We start from the raw sequence: 16,353 nt of genomic DNA, 5'->3' as shown, positions 1-16,353 counted from the left end.
TATTTGAGCATTTGCTTCCTTTCCTGTAACGATGACAAGTTGCATTAAATCCCAAATTCAGTGGTTTCACATGACACTGGGAAGTTAAGCTAAGATCAGCGTAAGCTCCCCGCCATACAAACGTCGGCAATCGCACGGGCTTGGACGGCGTTGGCATAGGTCTGTCATACTGTTCATCCCTCTTTTATGATGTTTATTGCAACGTTGCATCCTGGCACGCTAAGCGCTTTGGCCATGAGCGACGCGACCAACTCACGCCAGCCGGTGGGAGACTACGATCGTCATGCCCGTGGCCTGCTCAGCACAATGTTTCCTTTTCATACCGTTTTCACCCGTCTCGTCCGGATTTAACCGGATCCGTCCAGCATGTAAGTGCTCCGGCGTCGGTAACAACACTTCTGAACTGCATGCTGTCACGGCTTCATATGACGTCTAGTGCCTCAAATATTTTTTCTACAAACGAGAGTAGTCCCATTTTCCCTCCGCTGGCAAACCTAGTCAGACAGCCAAGTGCTCACAAATACACAGATATCCATCGAGCAGCGCAACACAAACTAAGCACACAGTATTTGTCAACACATCAAAGGGTCGTGTTTACCAGCAGAGCATCTGGATCTGGACGGAAGAGTCACCAGCGTCTGCCGCCGGCGAGTCGATTGTAATCAGGTCCATCTGCGAGTGATACTCGTCGGCGCACACCTCGTACCCGCGCTGCACGGTGCGCATGCAGGGCGCGTGCAGCAGGTACTCTGCAGGGCGAAGAGCGAAGTGCGATGTTAGCGGCCACTGACAGATGGCAGCAGGGCGGCGGGCGCGGCTCAGCCCGTCAAGACGCCGTGGGGCTCTCGTCAGTACTGTGCAGCGGTCGTTTGACCACCAGGCGATTGATGTCCATGTCACGGCATGGCAGTCGGCCTGATGACATATGATCGTCTGACCACCGCCATGGTAGTCGGCCTGATGGCATGTGATGGTCTGACCACCAGCATGGTAGTCGGCCTGATGACATATGATCGTCCGACCACCCGGCGATTGGTGTCCACGTCACGGCATGGCAGTCGGCGTGATGATATATGACGGTCAATTTATTGTAAGTACTTGTAGCGGAAGTGATAAAAACTGGATGCGAAGGGAACGAGGAGGGCGTCGTAATTCCACTGACGGAACGTAATACAATTCATTAGAGGCAGCTTCAGGTGTGCACTGCATTTGATGCAGTGAAGGACATGCTTGGAATGCAATTATAAAATGCTTGTGATACCCCGCCGGAAGCCATCACTCAGCCGTTCCGCGACTGCAAGCTCAGAGAACGCAGAAGCGACTCTGGTTGAGAGCGTGGTTTCAGCCCAGTGCTGTCGCGGTTCTGTAGTGCGCTCTAAGCGAGGACGACGTTTAACCTGAACATTCTTAAGACTGCTCATGACGATGAAAGTAAAATGCTGACATTACGTTTGCTCACGTTGAGATTAAGTAGGTGTTACAGTATGTGCGATGTGTAAGCCCTGAGACCATGTGATTCAATGGTTGCACAAATGTCTCCATTGTTTTCCTTACCCAATGTGCACAGGTATACTTTGGTTGCACTTTTGCATCCTGTAGGCGCTTTTTAGACCGTGTTCCAGTTTTGCCTACGGCAAACAAATCATAAGACAACCTACAATCAGAGCATGAAGAAACAGTGCACCAACCTGGCTCAATTTCAAAAGATGCTCACCCATCTTTTACCACTTCTTGACCGCTGTGCCCGGGAAATTACCGTGCATAGTTTCGTTCGCAGATTTAACGCTATTCCAATGCATGTACTCGCAATAGTCTTGCTGTAAAGGTACACGCGTGTCCCTGTTTGAAATGCATAATCATCTGTTCAAGATGTTGTTCATGGGATGTGTCATGCTTTCAGATATGACTTTCGGAGAAGGCAAAAATGTATTGTCCCTTTTGCAGTTCTTTTTCACAGTTATCATATCAAAATGAGCCCAATTTGGCAGAGCTAAAATCGTGCTCACAATGCACCGCAGTAATCTGTAATATTTAAGTCAACTCAAGACGCGTGACAAATGTGCATTGGTAGCTTATTACACTGATCTTGAGATCTAAGCGCAGGTAGCAGGTAGCAGACAGGCAAAAGAAACCGTTTCAATTTATACGCGAATTCAAACGCTCATGTTCGGGTCGCGATAAATTTGACAATGGTGTCGGCGCGACGAGCAGCAAAAACGTCCGGTATCCGGTATCGCCGGTATCCGGTGTATCCGTCCGGTATCCGGCGTATCAACGTCCGGTATCCGGTATCGCCGGTATCCGGTGTATCCGTCCGGTATCCGGTGTATCAACGTCCGGTATCCGGTATCGCCGGTATCCGGTGTATCCGTCCGGTATCCGGTGTATCAACGTCCGGTATCCGGTGTATCCGGCCCGCGTCTCGCAACCGTCCAGGCAGTGACAAAAATGCTCAGTGTGGCGTGCATACATGTATATGCATTCACCGTTTCTGAAAGTCGCAGCCCCAGTGTCTAGCCTGCTAAAGTCAGGAGACACGGAGCAGTGGCCGCAGTCTTCGGTGAAAACACGGCGGTGCAAGAGCACATGGCTCCGGGGCACCCTGGCCAAATGACATTATGTTTCGGTGGTACCGCGCTCCGCAGGTGGTACGTTCTTTGGCACCCTGGTCCGATAACCCTTGGTCACATGGCACCATCGCTCGATGGCGCCTCGGTTCGGTGGTGCTGTGGTCCGGCCGCACTTAAATTTCATGGTGGCATGGTACGGCTGCACTGGGGTCCGATGACACCGTGGTCTAACGGCGCCATGGTCCGGTGACACGATGGTCCGGTGGTACCGTAGTACGGCTGCACTGGGACCGATGACACCGTAGTCTAACGGCATCATGGTCCGGTGACACGATGGTCTGGTGGTACCGTAGTACGACTGCACTGGGGTCCGATGACACCGTGGTCTAATGGCGCCATGATCCGGCCGAATCACGGCCCAATCGAGGGCAGAGCAGCGCAGCTGACGGCCACAAATCCTTGCCCGCGGCGAGGACCGACGGCGGTCTGGGCCGCCAGATATTGCGGCCGCACTCAACACGACGCCACACTGGAGACATTTCAGCACTCAACTGGTGCGAAGGTCAGGTCTGAGTAAAGTTCTATCCAACTTCGTGCGTGTAAGTGTTTCAATCTACGATGGAAATAGCACGCCTGTCGAAGCGTGCCCCTGTCGGGTAACGCGTTGATGCGTTTACAAAATAGTCCGGGTGGGATATTTCAGCTGTGCGATTTTGATATTGACAACCGAAACGGATTAGCATTTATAGCACCGTTAACTAGTGCTGGAATGAGGTGGTTGAACTGGAAGAGAAAAGGAAGAACCCTTACGTTTCGTGTTGCTGCAGCTGTTAATCAGTTCAGGGGAGAGTCTGGAAATTGTACGGGTGAGGTATGCGTCCCAGTCTTATCGTTGAACGGAACAAAATTATTTTTGAAAGACCTCCGGAATAATTATTTCACGACTGTCGATCTCGCGCGCCAGGTGCCTGTCGCCTCATATCATCTGCAGCGGCCAATGCCGTTCAGTTTTACGGAACTTGGAATCCTGGCCATCGATGGTCTTGCTCCCAAGATTGCGAGCGCGCAGGCTTTTTTGCACCAGTCAATGCTGCAAAATGATGGACGTCCTTGGGCAAAGATGGGTGGGGCTTTTTCATTTGTGACCTTTAGATCCACTCTATTGAACACTAATGAAACCCCCATATCTTTCCTGGCAGTGGGCCCCGCGGAAAGAACGCGATCTCTCTCGGCAGGGGGCCCATGGGAAGAACATAAGGGGGCGCGTTATCGTTGCCGGTCAGGGCTGGAGGCCATTCACTCTAAGCGTGGGGAGCCTGCCAGCTGTCATTCTGGCAGCATGGCCGGCAGGCTCTCCTGGTTGGTCCGGAGGTCCTTAAGGAAATGCATCATGTAGTGGTCCGCTCCCAGATGCGGGAGGCCCACTAAGCCGGATAGTTGGCTCTGGATCGATGCATGTTCTTCATTGACGCAAACAGATACTTTATCGCTGCCGGGAGTCCTATAATTGGCATTGAGATTTCAGTTCAGCTCAACAGGCCCTTGGCTGAAGTGGGGAGGATGACCTTCGGGATTGAGCCGTGACGGACACAAAAGCCTTTCATTGCCTCATATTGTGGACTCTGATCATAACGTCTTATAGCTCCTTTCATTGTCAGTCGCCGCGACCAACGCATGAAGCTCTCTGGCATTCGGCGTTCCGTTCCTGTCCCTGTACAGCAAATGTTGCCCTGTCCGACTCGTGACCCGTCGTCCACATAGCGCCCGCTGTTAGGCACTGTGGGCCTCTCACCAAGACGGGGAGCCCTCATTGATTCAGGGCCCTGACCAAAGCAAATCGCTGGCCCAGCCATGACCCGGCTTGGGGAATGGTCCTCAAGGCGCAGAACGACACGGAGCCGACTGTTCGGTGCAGGTGGTCTCCGACCGAAATACTGGCCCGCATTGTCACACGGGTTCCCAGTCGATGCAGAAGGCCATTTGACTGAAACTGTAGGTCCTGTCCCTACGGGCCGGGGTACGTAATGTGGCCTACAGCGAGTCCTTCGGGCCCTTCGGCCCCTAATCGGACCCTTGATGGTCGGTCTCGCATGGCGCTTTGGTCCCCTCTTTGGCCACCCTCGACACTGCCCGTGGCCAACTCCGGGCCCTTAGCCAGCACAGGAACCCTATTAGGCACTGTGGGTCCCTAGCCGATACTAGGCGTCTCTCACTGACTCCAGGGCCTCGACCAACGTAAATGGCGGGCCCCGAAAGTGTCCTTGCCAAAGGAACCATCCCTCAGGCCCAGATGGACGCGGAGCCGACTATCCGGTACTGCTGGTGCTTGACTGAAATAGAGGCCCTTATCGATTCAGAGGCCTCAAATTCACGCAAAGGGCCCTCTGATCGGTATTTGATAACCCAGACGTGCGGGCTGGGTCCTCTTAATACGACTTGCGAACAACCTCTCGGGCTCTTCGGGCCGCGAAATCGGACCCTGGGGTCGGGACCTAGGGAGGCATGTGCCCGTTGTACCCCCCTCCCCTGTCTGCGCCACTGGTTCTGATTATTGCTTCTAGTACGCACACTAATGCTCAACAACAGTGCCCAAATGGCATACAGCTGGCGCGGTCACGCATGCGCCCTCTGTTGGTTTAGTAACTAAAGTGATTTAATTTTTGAGTGATGGCCCTGGCATTGAGCACGGATGGCAGCGATGCTCAAACGGACACCACCCCAATACATTAACTTCAATTTCACGTAATTTGTGTTAACTTGACCTGTTGCGGAATACGTCAAGTAAGGCAAGACAAGAAGATTTTCCGTGCCATGTGACGTAATCCCGCGGCCACTCTATGCGACATGACCTTGCCAGTCGACCGCCTTTGATTATCCAAATCATCGAACGCTTTTTATTGGACGGGAAGCCACAAAGCGGTCACGTGAGCGATCGTCTCAGCCGCGGGCCGCCCCTGAATGCGCAGCTTCAGCAAATGTTGAAGATGCGAATGCGTTGTCAACCGGCTTTCACGACGCTCAGGTGCGTTCTGTTAAGTTGTCAAGTCCCTGGCGCATCAATGACGATGTGTGTCAATCTCCCAGGTGGGACGCTGCATCGGTTCAGAGTTCGGTCCACGGACCCGGAGTTGCAGCCGCGGCCCGAGGGAGAACAGTTCGCAAAGAAGAGCACTTTGGTAAGCGACACGACGGCAGTGCCCCCGGAGCGACTGGCTCACCGGTCTGGTAGTCTCCAGGCGAGCACAGGCCAGAGATCAGACGTTGTGTGCCAGCATACAGGGTATTGAAGTACGACCGGTGATGGGGCTTCAGGCAGTCCACTGCGAAGTTCTCCATGCAGTCAATTCCCTCCATCAGCGTGCTGAAACCGAGAGCACGGAACTTCCATCAGACAGTTCTGAATGATGGCACGGACCTTGCATTGGACAGCAGAAAATGAAAACGCGTGTCCTGCATCGGTGTAATGAAACCGGGAACACGCATCGTCCACTGATGGATATAAACTGAGAGCACACGTCATCTATCAATGAAGAGAAACGGAGAACACTTATCACTTCATGGCGAATCGACGATGAACATGTGTGTTCTCTACTCGCCGACAGAAGCCGAATCACCTATTTCACGGATGGAGTGCTTGTTCAGAATGTCGTGCTCATCTGGTGTGCTGTATGCACACAGCAACTATTCCATCCGTAAAACTAATGCCTTGTCTCAATCCTTCCGCAAAACTGCACCCGTCCTTCATTGACCAACTGAACTAAAACTGACAAAATAAGACTTTCGTTGCTGCCGGTTGTGCCAAACATGAGACTCATCTTTGCGCTGAGGTATCACTTCCCATTGTGTTTGAAATTTTCTGGCGTGTTATATATCTTACACTTGAAAGTATATTTTTTGACGAGCTAGTAAAAGTCACCCTTATAACCCCTCTGCTAAACGTGACGGAGTTGTGTACGCCGTAATTGATCCATCAGTTGGCTCTGGCTTCTACCACTATTTTTACTGTTATTCCCGCTTGACGTCATTATGCTATACCTGAACATTGCTCATCGTATATCTTTCTTCTATCTTCTAGCTATCTACTTCTATCTACTAATGTGCGAAAAGAACAATGTGTGTAGGCATGTCCGCCAAAATTCTTTGAGATCAGGCACAGGCCATACGATAAGGAAATTTGAAAGTGAAATTTTCACACGACCAAGGGCTGATGCCATAGTACTCTGTTTCATGTTATAATTCTGCATTTCGCAAAAATGAGCGCGTGATAGGCGAAAAAAGGGCGCAAAAATCCATCATAGGTTTAGCATGGGCGACATCGATTGCGCCTGCCAACGCATGCGGGCCGACACACGTGCACTCTCGGAGTTATATCACAAAAACGTCGGGTCGCAGCAACATGAGACTTATACGGCCAAACAGATAACCGCATGGGTCATCGGATGATAACAAGTTGGTGGCGCCACGTCACGCGTTGAACGTGCGCGATGGGTAAACATATCAAACTGGCCGTTTTTGACCGCTTTTATTTTGTTTTGGCTGATATCGCGTCAGGCAACACAGCTAGAGGCGTGAATTTTGTTTCCAAACATTCACGACTGAGGCAGCTACAGTCGCAGAGTGCATCGCAAGCTTGTGAGACGCGCGGTTGCGCTGTGAACTGTGAGACAAGTTGCAAGCGGCTAAGTTTTAAAAGTTGGCGTCGAATACAAGCCTTTAGCGGTCAAAGCCAGCTCTATGAGCAGCGTCAACAAGGTCAGCAGAATAACGTGGTCACCATCACCGGTCCTCCGGCCGGTCCTCCCTGTCCTCCGGCCGGCGAGGCGGAAGAGCTGTTCACTTCGTGGACGGCGGGGTGTGCTCACTGGTCATCCTCCGAAGGCAGAAAGAAACTACCACCCGTAGCAGCGGGATCTGGGCATAGCGGTGCCGCAGCGCCGCACAGCCTGCAGGACTGCGTGGAGCAAAATCGAGCGCTGGGTCGCTGGACATGTCATATAAAGTTGATGTCAGGGAACGGCAAGTTGAGTGCTTGAACAAACAGACAACGCACCATAGAAATGTTCTCATGCAGATTGCTTTTTCTCATTTCAGAGGTATGGTCATTTATTTTACGTTAGGTGCCCTCTTGTGGAAATATCCGGGTCTTTCAGTATATTCCTCTAGCTACAGGCTTAGTGGGGCTTTGCTGTCTGAGACCTTCCGAATCTTTCCAGATACGGAGTTTGAAGTGATGGCACGCATTTAAGTCTAAATGTGTTCGGGGAAGTGTGCAAGATTTCTGGTGTTTGCATGTATGGAAGAATAGAGTTGGTGCGCACACGGGAACCTATAACGCTTGTTTTGGGGGTATCCAGCCGCTCACTACATGCCGGTCCAGGTGTCAGCCCGGCTCAGGCTGTTGCAGTGCGCAGGCTGGGAAGGAGTCCGATTTAACGTTGCGAAGCTTATGTCTTGTTTGTGGCTTCGGAAGTGGGGGTGGCTTGATGCGATGATTTGTGATGATGGCGTTTGACGGTGTATTTGATGGTTTTATGATGATGGGTTTGTGATCACAGCGCCGCACAGCCTGCAGGACTGCGTTTGGAGTTAACAGAAAAAGTTTACGTCAGAAACTCCTTATACAACTTTGCCTGAAGACGGGAAACTGCACGCCGTGCTTGGCTCCCTTTTGGCTGCATAAATCACTTGTACAGCTTGTGAATGTTATCTTGCTGTGTTTCTGACAATTCCTTTGATATAGGGAGTTATGTCTGGTTTAGACGGAATGCGTCCAAACTGTCGTCGTCTCGTTGTGTCTGCTACGGTGTGTGTTGTCGATTTGAATACATTTGAATGGCATGTTGAAGCTGATGATCTTGTCCATATCACCGTCTACGATTTGCATGTCTTCGAGTGCTCAGCCGGCATTCCTGTATGCGGACCACTAGACTATCACAATGATAAGTCAATGACATCCAGCACAGTGCACCATCTCATTTAATGGCTAGGCAATTTTAAGAGCACAGCCGACGGAGTTCCAAGAAATGATGGAGGGTGCCAGTTGATGTAGCGCGGGACCTGTCTGACCTGAATGGGATCACGTGCATTGGGAATTCTCGTGGGATCATCCGAGATGCCGGTTTTACGTCGGTCCTTACACAAGTTACTGCATGAAGTATGTTCGAAACATAGAACATTTTTATAATTATCACATATGTTTTAAGGAAAGGAGTGAGCACAGGATTGGCCGACCTGGGGTACCGTAAACATTATGAAGCCCAAATGTTCTAAATGAATGTAATTAAGTATAAATCTAAACCTAAATGCCTACGCTCTCTTTATGTGGGCCTCGCTGTTTTGGCACGTCAAAAGGAGTACATTCAGGCTACTATGCCTCCACGTTTTTCTTTGGCTCTGAGGACTGCATAGCAAAAGGGAATCGGAAATAGGAATGAGTTTGATAATATCACATCTTCCAAGATCTTTCAGGGAAGCCTGCATTTCGCGGGATTTTCATTAGTATGATGTGCTATTTTGCAGGAATTCATGTCTTTACGGAGGAGTAAGTTGGGAACTGGAGAAGGAGGAGGGAGCGGAACGTACGCTCGTGGGCTCAGTTGCGATTTATTCAGGGCCTGAGAAGTCGAGGCCCTCAGGGAAATATAACTTTAGACCCCTGGACCACGTAGCGGGCTTATGATCATTGGACGGCTCTGTGTGAGGCCCAAATTAGTTGCAAAAAAAGCACAGAAACAACAGAAAGTAGCAAGCGCAGAATATTTGGGGAACTTTCACTGTATTTCTATCACTTTCGTCCAATATATGCTCGACGATGTAGGTTTTAGTGGCGTGAACTTTCCTGTTCCAGAGCACTGTGCTGGTTCTGAAAGCTAGTTGTAGAGCTACAGGAAATTATAAGTGTATTTACAAAATGATGTTATAAATCTAGTCTTTGTCGTTTGAAGTATTTCGTAAGATGCAACGTTTTTACCCGAACATTTATAGCTGGGCGATTTCGGTCAGCATTACTTCTAACACCGATGACAGCGGTTGCTAGGAAACGCATGTACCAAAAAGTATCCTCTCGGCTACCCCCGGTGCGAGTTCAAGGTCAGACGGCGATACGATCAAGTGAATGGGTGTCGTATTTTACTGTTTTCGACCGATTACGCAATCTCACACCAATATCTTGACAATTGGAGGACGGTTCGGACAACCCGAGAGTGGCACAAAACTTGTGGTATGGGAAATGGTACGGTCGCACGTGTCATGCGACACGCGCACAAAGATGGATTTTGCGATGCTCCGCGGGTGTACACGTTTTGTGGCACATCTCAGCACCCAGGACACTTGGAAGTGGCATGCTTCGACAGGGAATTGAACAGGAAAAACATCAATGGTTGGTCATACGTGTCACGCTTCATGACGCCCACGTGCTAAAAAAATGGATTTGGCTATTTTTGACGGGTTTTCACGTTTTCCGATGTCTCGGCGCCCAGGGCATGAAGCGACCGGAGAATGAAATACTTAAATAGGGTATTGAATAGAAAGGTGGAAACTACCAAATGATACAGTCCAACGTGCCACGTGTCACGCGCACACGTGTTGGCAAGATGGATTTTTCAGCTTACGCCAACTTTCACGTCTTGCACCACGTCTCGCGATTTAGGTTACGAAGTGATTCGGGTGTAACATGCGTCAATAGTGAATCAAACGGGCGGTTAGGTGGCACCAAGTTTTTGATCACACGGGCCACGTGTCGCGATTACACCAGCTGGCAAGGTGGATTTTGCATTTTTCAATGGCGTTCACTTTTTGCCACGTTTCCGGCACCCAAGGCTTAGAGCGACAGGATAATGGAATGTAACGAGAAAAGGAATGTAAAGGGCGTGACGACAATGGCCGGTGACACGTGTCACGTGCCACGTGTTCACTAGCTGGAAAGATGCAGTTTGCCGATTTCGGCAGTTTTTATGTCTTACGCCACATTTTCACACTTATGGCATGTAGCGACGCGGGACTGGCATGCCACAATAAGGACTTAAACGCTCAGTTATTCATTTCCGCGAGTGCGCACGCACGAGTTACGTGTCACATTCAGAAGCTCCGGAAACAATGAGGTGCGTATTCTGCAAGTTTTAGAGCTGTGTGCCACATTTCAGCACCCAGGGCACGGAGCCGCTGTGGACTGGCATGCATTGATGGCAATCGAAGAGACAATCACGTGGCATAGATTGTGCTGTCGCACGCGATGCGTATCTCGCGTGCACGAACCAGCGAGATGGATGTGGTCGGCACCGTCTTTCACGTTTTGCGTCATATCTCGGCACCCAAAGCAGCTAGGGACGTGAATTCAGCTGCAGAGCGTATCGAATTTAAATTGCTATCCCTTGCGCAGCGAAGAAAGCGTGAAAACGCTTGTTGGAGAACTAAAACTGCACGGCTCGGTTCGCGCTTATTTAGACGGACCACATTGTCCTTCTGCAGGCAGTGCCATTTATTACACTCGCTTTCCACTACGATAATAAGAGAGCGTATGAGAATATTTGTCTGCAAAAGCCTTGCTTACTTACAACAACCTAGCACCGTTTTAAGGTAGCGCCCTCTACCTCGTTTAGTAGAATAGTATGCTTTTTATTCTCTGGTAAAAACAAGAGAAAATACCAAAATATTCACGGTTGATGTCTTGCGCCCGGAATGGACAAAACTTACCCCTGTCGCGTCGAAACACAGCTGCGGACACGGTGTGCGAAATTTGAGCACATCGTCATGCCTGCCGGGTGACACTACATCCAGTACAGGCGCGCCCAAATATCATTATCGGTCGGTCGATACCGAAACCATCGTTAGGAGCTGCCTGGGGACCGACCTCATATCGCACGGGGAAGCCGACGTCGCTACCATCGATCGTGGTCAGGTTTTCCGGCATCAGAGGCTGCGGAGGCTGCTGCACGCGCTACACCACCACGTACCCAAGCCCAGCGGTGATCGCGAACCGGACACTGCTCTGTACCGCCGCACGCTGCTCTGTACCGCCGGGCACTGCTCTGTACCGCCGGGCACTGCTCTGTACCGCCGGACACTGCTCTATACCGCCGGGCACTGCTCTGTACCGCCGTACACTGCTCTGTACCGCCGGGCACTGCTCTGTACCGTCGCACACTGCTCTGTACCGCCGGGCACTGCTCTGTACCGCCGCACGCTGCTCTGTACCGCCGCACACTGCTCTGTACCGCCGCACACTGCTCTGTACCGCCGGACACTGCTCTGCACCGTCGCACGCTGCTCTGTACCGCCGGACACTGCTCTGTACCGCCGCACACTGTTCTGTACCGCCGGGCACTGCTCTGTACCGCCGCACACTGCTCTGTACCACCGGGCACTGCTCTGCACTGCCGGACACTGCTCTGTACCACTGCACACTGCTCTGTACCGCCGGGCACTGCTCTGTACCACTGGAAACTGCTCTGTACCTCTGTACACTGCTCTGTACCGCCGCACACTGCTCTGTACCACCGGGCACTGCTCTGTACCGACAGACATCGCTCTGCACCGCCGGACACTGCTATGTACCGCTGCACACTGCTCTGTACCGTCGTACACCGCTTTGTACCGCCGGACACTGCTCTGTACCACCGCACATTCGTCTGCCGCTCGGCCGCGTCTCGGTCAGAAGTACACCACTGCACACGCCTGTGTGCCACAAGTGTCAGGCTACTTTTCGTTACCATCGACCTCTTGCTTGCTGTTCTGCCGTATCTAGGTCAGCGTCGTACATACGTATGTACGTCGCAGGTGTTTTGTGTAATCTGACATTTCAAGAACAAACTAGGCGTTTCACGCATTACCAAAGTTGTATGTTATCTCCGCGAAATGACCATCATACGTGTTCTAAATACTCATACCGGTTCCCACAGCCGCGGCCAAATATTTCAGACACCAAGTGCAGCAGATGGCAGAGAGTCCCTGAAGCGGCTGTTTGTCTGACTCGGCCGGAGGCCAGGTGGTGAGAGGCGAGGTTCCCACAGTTCTACGGCGCGTTCGCGTCAGAGCAGTTGATGTCAGAGCATTGGGAAGATTCTCTCGGACAGGTGCACGCAAAAAGGTCTGTTACACTGGGCGAAACAGCGGTCTTAAACACGCATCTCAATAAACTGTTCCGACAGAGTACAAAGGAAATATCGATTTATTTTCGGAAACTAACATTGAATTCGTTAATTCGTAGTTCATCAATGAAAGGTGCTCACACCACGTAAGTACCTTCATTTCTATTCAAATTCAGCCATTCATAGTGTGTGTGTGTGTGTGTGTGTGTGTGTGTGTGTGTGTGTGTGTGTGTGTGTGTGTGTGTGTGTGTGTGTGTGTGTGTGTGTGTGTGTGTGTGTGTGTGTGTGTGTGTGTGTGTGTGTGTGTGCGAACAACACACGTCGCCCTACGTCACCGTCTGTTTGCTGACAGGACGCAGAACCTTGAAGCCTAAACGAGCGCATCGCACGTGCTATACGGCACTTTCAGCTCGTGGTGCTGCTCTGTCCGTTCCCCGCCTGACACATGCACCTGCTAAAAACCCGTCCCTGAAACAAGGACTGATCACAAAAGGCCTCTCGCAGGCTCAATAGGTTCCTGATCACCGCTGTTCGACGCGGTGGCTGTTGGAATACGCCCCAACGTACCGGCACTCGATTCCAGATTTTGGTCTGCTGAGTGAACCACTCTCTTCTCTTAACTTCACTCTCCTCTAAGTGGAATGCGGGCTAAAAACGATTGAGTACTACGGTCAAAGCATGAGCAGGAAAATATTCTAGCGTTACGCTATGAGCGGAAAGCGCAGTTGTGCTCAATAATGAACAAACTCACGCAATCGAACATCCGACATAAGCCGGCTACAAAGATCAGCCACATCTGTGTCTATATATACATATATATATATATATATATATATATATATAACTTGAATGGGCTTTACTCGAAACGCCCAATGCTGTTCAGTAGTAGCGCATATTCGTGAAGCAAACAGCCTTATAACGCTAATTGCAAGAAACGCCGGTCATCTCGCATCTCAAAGAACACCTGAAGCATTACGTCAGAAAGCGTAATAATGCTAATTTTACAAAAGTTTCTTCAAACGCTTGCAATTATACGAACACTTCCTTTTTTCCTGGAATAAAGGAGCACACCAAACAGTTACAACATGTGCATACATAGCGCCAACATGGTTTGCCATCATAGCCACTTACGGACACAGCCTGGAGAGCTCCCTTTCGGTGGCGGCGAAGCCCAAGTCCCGGTTGTCGGTGAGCACGCGCAGGGGCTCCGAGCAGCGGCTCATGGCCTCCCGAGTGCAGGCAGCCGCCGCCCTCTCTGCCCCTCCATCTGCGGTCAGCGGAAGCCGGTCGGCCGGTCACGGCGGGCAGCGGCAGCGACGCTCCCGGGGCGGCCGTCAACCGCGTGGCCGAACATATGGCGACGGTCCGCCGGCTCGCGGGGGCACGCGCACTTGGTGGCCACAGCACTGTCATGGACAGAAGAAGGCTTCAGCACTGTCCACGCATGGGCAGCGGATAAGCTGTCGCATTATCCACACATGGACAGTGGGTAAGGTGCACTAAGCTACGTCACTGTTGACACATGGACAGTGGGTAAGCTGCGGCACTGTTGACACATGGACAGTGGGTAAGCTGTGGCACTGTTGACACGTGAGCGGTGGGTAAGCTGCGGCAATGTTCACACGTGGGCAGTGGGTAAGCTACAGCACTATTGACACATGACGTATTCGCATTTGTTCCCTTCGCTTTTTAGACGGGTTGGGGTCTGTTTTTTCCCTGAGCATGTTCATGTTAGCAAAAATGGCATATTCCGAGAATAATTTTATGACAAGGTGGGCATTTTGAATAAGACAGATAGCTCTTATCTGCTTCATTTTGCTACCTAAGTGTTCAGTCTACCACCCAGTACTTCTACACTGAACTTTACTTTGGCAAGGGTAACTTCAAGGCATTAGCTTGTGCCACATTGGCCGCACTTGCACCAACTCGTTCCCACAAGCGCAGGTGAAGAGACATGCCACCTTAAATCACCTCTCTCTGCAATATCATGTAGCGTAGCACTTGTCATTTTGCTGGAGGCTGGAGACACGCACCAGAAGAGGCAGGCATTACATGGTTTATCCACAAGGGTATTTAGGCTAGTTTTGGAAGTAACACACACACATTGGTCGTGCCTTACTCACAAATGTTTGGTAAGACGTGTCATTGGTGTATAAACATGCATGTATGGCTGATATATTGTATATCAAACCATTGAATATCTTAACGACCTATATCTGGGAACCAGTCACATCCTAGACATGATTCGAAGCAAGCGATTGAAGCTTTTAGAACCTTGTCCTAAATTGCACGCTCATGCCATCACCAAGAACATTACTATCCTTTTAAAACTTCCAACAATTTAGATTAATCTCTACCACTCATTTGAGGCAACTCGAAAGAAATGAGGAAAATCTCAGGACTTGAAAGGGGCGGGGGGGGGGGGAGGGGCTGAAATGGCGAACGCTAAGCTGACAGCGCTCCGACGCAGCCGAACAGCAATGCGGCGAAACAACCGTTCGCCTCAGCTTTGACGTGACGCTGCCGCCGCCCGCGCGACGTGCCGTTCGCCGCAGAGCTGCGCGACGGGCCGACCTCTGCTACTCAGCAGTCCGGTCCCGTAGCGGGCTCGTCCTCGGACGCACATTTGTCGGCGGCGCCCGCTCTCCACCGAGCGGCCCGACATGGCCCGGCACTCAGTGCGTCCGCCCCGGAGAGTCGCCATATACGGCCGTGCGCGGCCGATACCGGGCCTCCGCCGAGCGCCAGTGAAAGTGAACGTCCTGCGATCAGAGCCCAAGTCTCGTGTCATATCGATTTCGAAACGTTCGTCGGTCGCCGTCATTCTTGAGCGAAATCTCTGTGTCGTCCGATCCTCTGTAATCCGTCAGTAAAGGCGACTGTGTTCTTCTGAAAGGGTTCATTCAGCTGTCCCGTAGAAAAGAACGGGATCCCATCATTACCCGTGCCACTGCTCGTCATATCTGCAGAGCTAAATCCGGTCTTTCCAGCAGACCCGAAGAAAGCGCAGCACGCACCAGCTGCGCCCGTAAGCCGCGTTTATCCGCATGCGCGCGCATGTGCTACAACAATGTCCGTCTTGCCGGGGCCGATCCCACACGGTCAGCGTGCAGCTGCGGGCGGCGATCTCACGCCGCTGGCCTAGAAATCTTCGCGCTAATCGCCGTCGTCGCGCCGACCGACTGGCCGCGCCGGCCATCTGTCGCGTGCAGCGGCCGACCGCTGCCCCAGTGGCCTGGACGGGCGGCGACGGTCGGTCGCGGCCACGGCCGGCCGCCGGCGCGCGACGCCGGCTGACAGCACGACAGGCGCCGCACCTCGGAGACGGCGGCGGGTCTGTTTACAGCCGATGACACTAATTACGAACATGATACGGCGGCTTTAACAACACCACAGCGCGTGCTATGTTCAACCAGATTCGTTTGCGTTATCGTTTTGTCAGCATTGTATTAAATGACAGCATGGTTTTCTTGGACTAGTTTGTTTGACTTCAACATCAGCTGCCACCACGAAGCCCGGCTCAAGTTTGATGGACTTCAGTTTGGTCACAAGAGGAACGCCGGACCCTTGGGCTGACGTCCCGCACCACGTGAGTGACGCCAGGCTCGTGGGCTGACGCCCCGCACCACGTGAGCGACGCCGGGCTCGTGGGCTGACGTTCCGCACCGCGATACCCTGAAGTATATGTTCAGATTCCA

The 16,353-nt window shown here is 51.7% G+C and overlaps 1 protein-coding gene across 1 annotated transcript in view; it reads right to left on the bottom strand.

Annotated features, from left to right (window-relative positions):
- The window catches only part of LOC119112644 (uncharacterized), a 47,631-nt gene that overhangs the window by 5,890 nt on the left and 25,388 nt on the right, over positions 1 to 16,353 (bottom strand). Inside the window, exons 3-5 of the mRNA XM_037236882.1 lie at positions 13,787 to 13,922; positions 5,789 to 5,931; positions 599 to 749 (exon numbers count right to left, since the gene is read on the bottom strand). Of these exons, the coding sequence (XP_037092777.1) occupies positions 599 to 749; positions 5,789 to 5,931; positions 13,787 to 13,922 (430 nt within the window). The remainder of the gene's footprint in view (positions 1 to 598; positions 750 to 5,788; positions 5,932 to 13,786; positions 13,923 to 16,353) is intronic.

The sequence above is a fragment of the Pollicipes pollicipes genome, unplaced genomic scaffold (genome assembly GCF_011947565.3).
Source record: "Pollicipes pollicipes isolate AB1234 unplaced genomic scaffold, Ppol_2.1 Scaffold_7261;HRSCAF=8764_pilon_pilon_pilon, whole genome shotgun sequence".
Classification (NCBI taxonomy): Eukaryota; Metazoa; Arthropoda; class Thecostraca; order Pollicipedomorpha; family Pollicipedidae; genus Pollicipes; species Pollicipes pollicipes.
The sequence above is the reverse complement of the archived record's forward strand: the minus strand, read 5'-3'. Positions and strand labels throughout refer to the sequence as shown.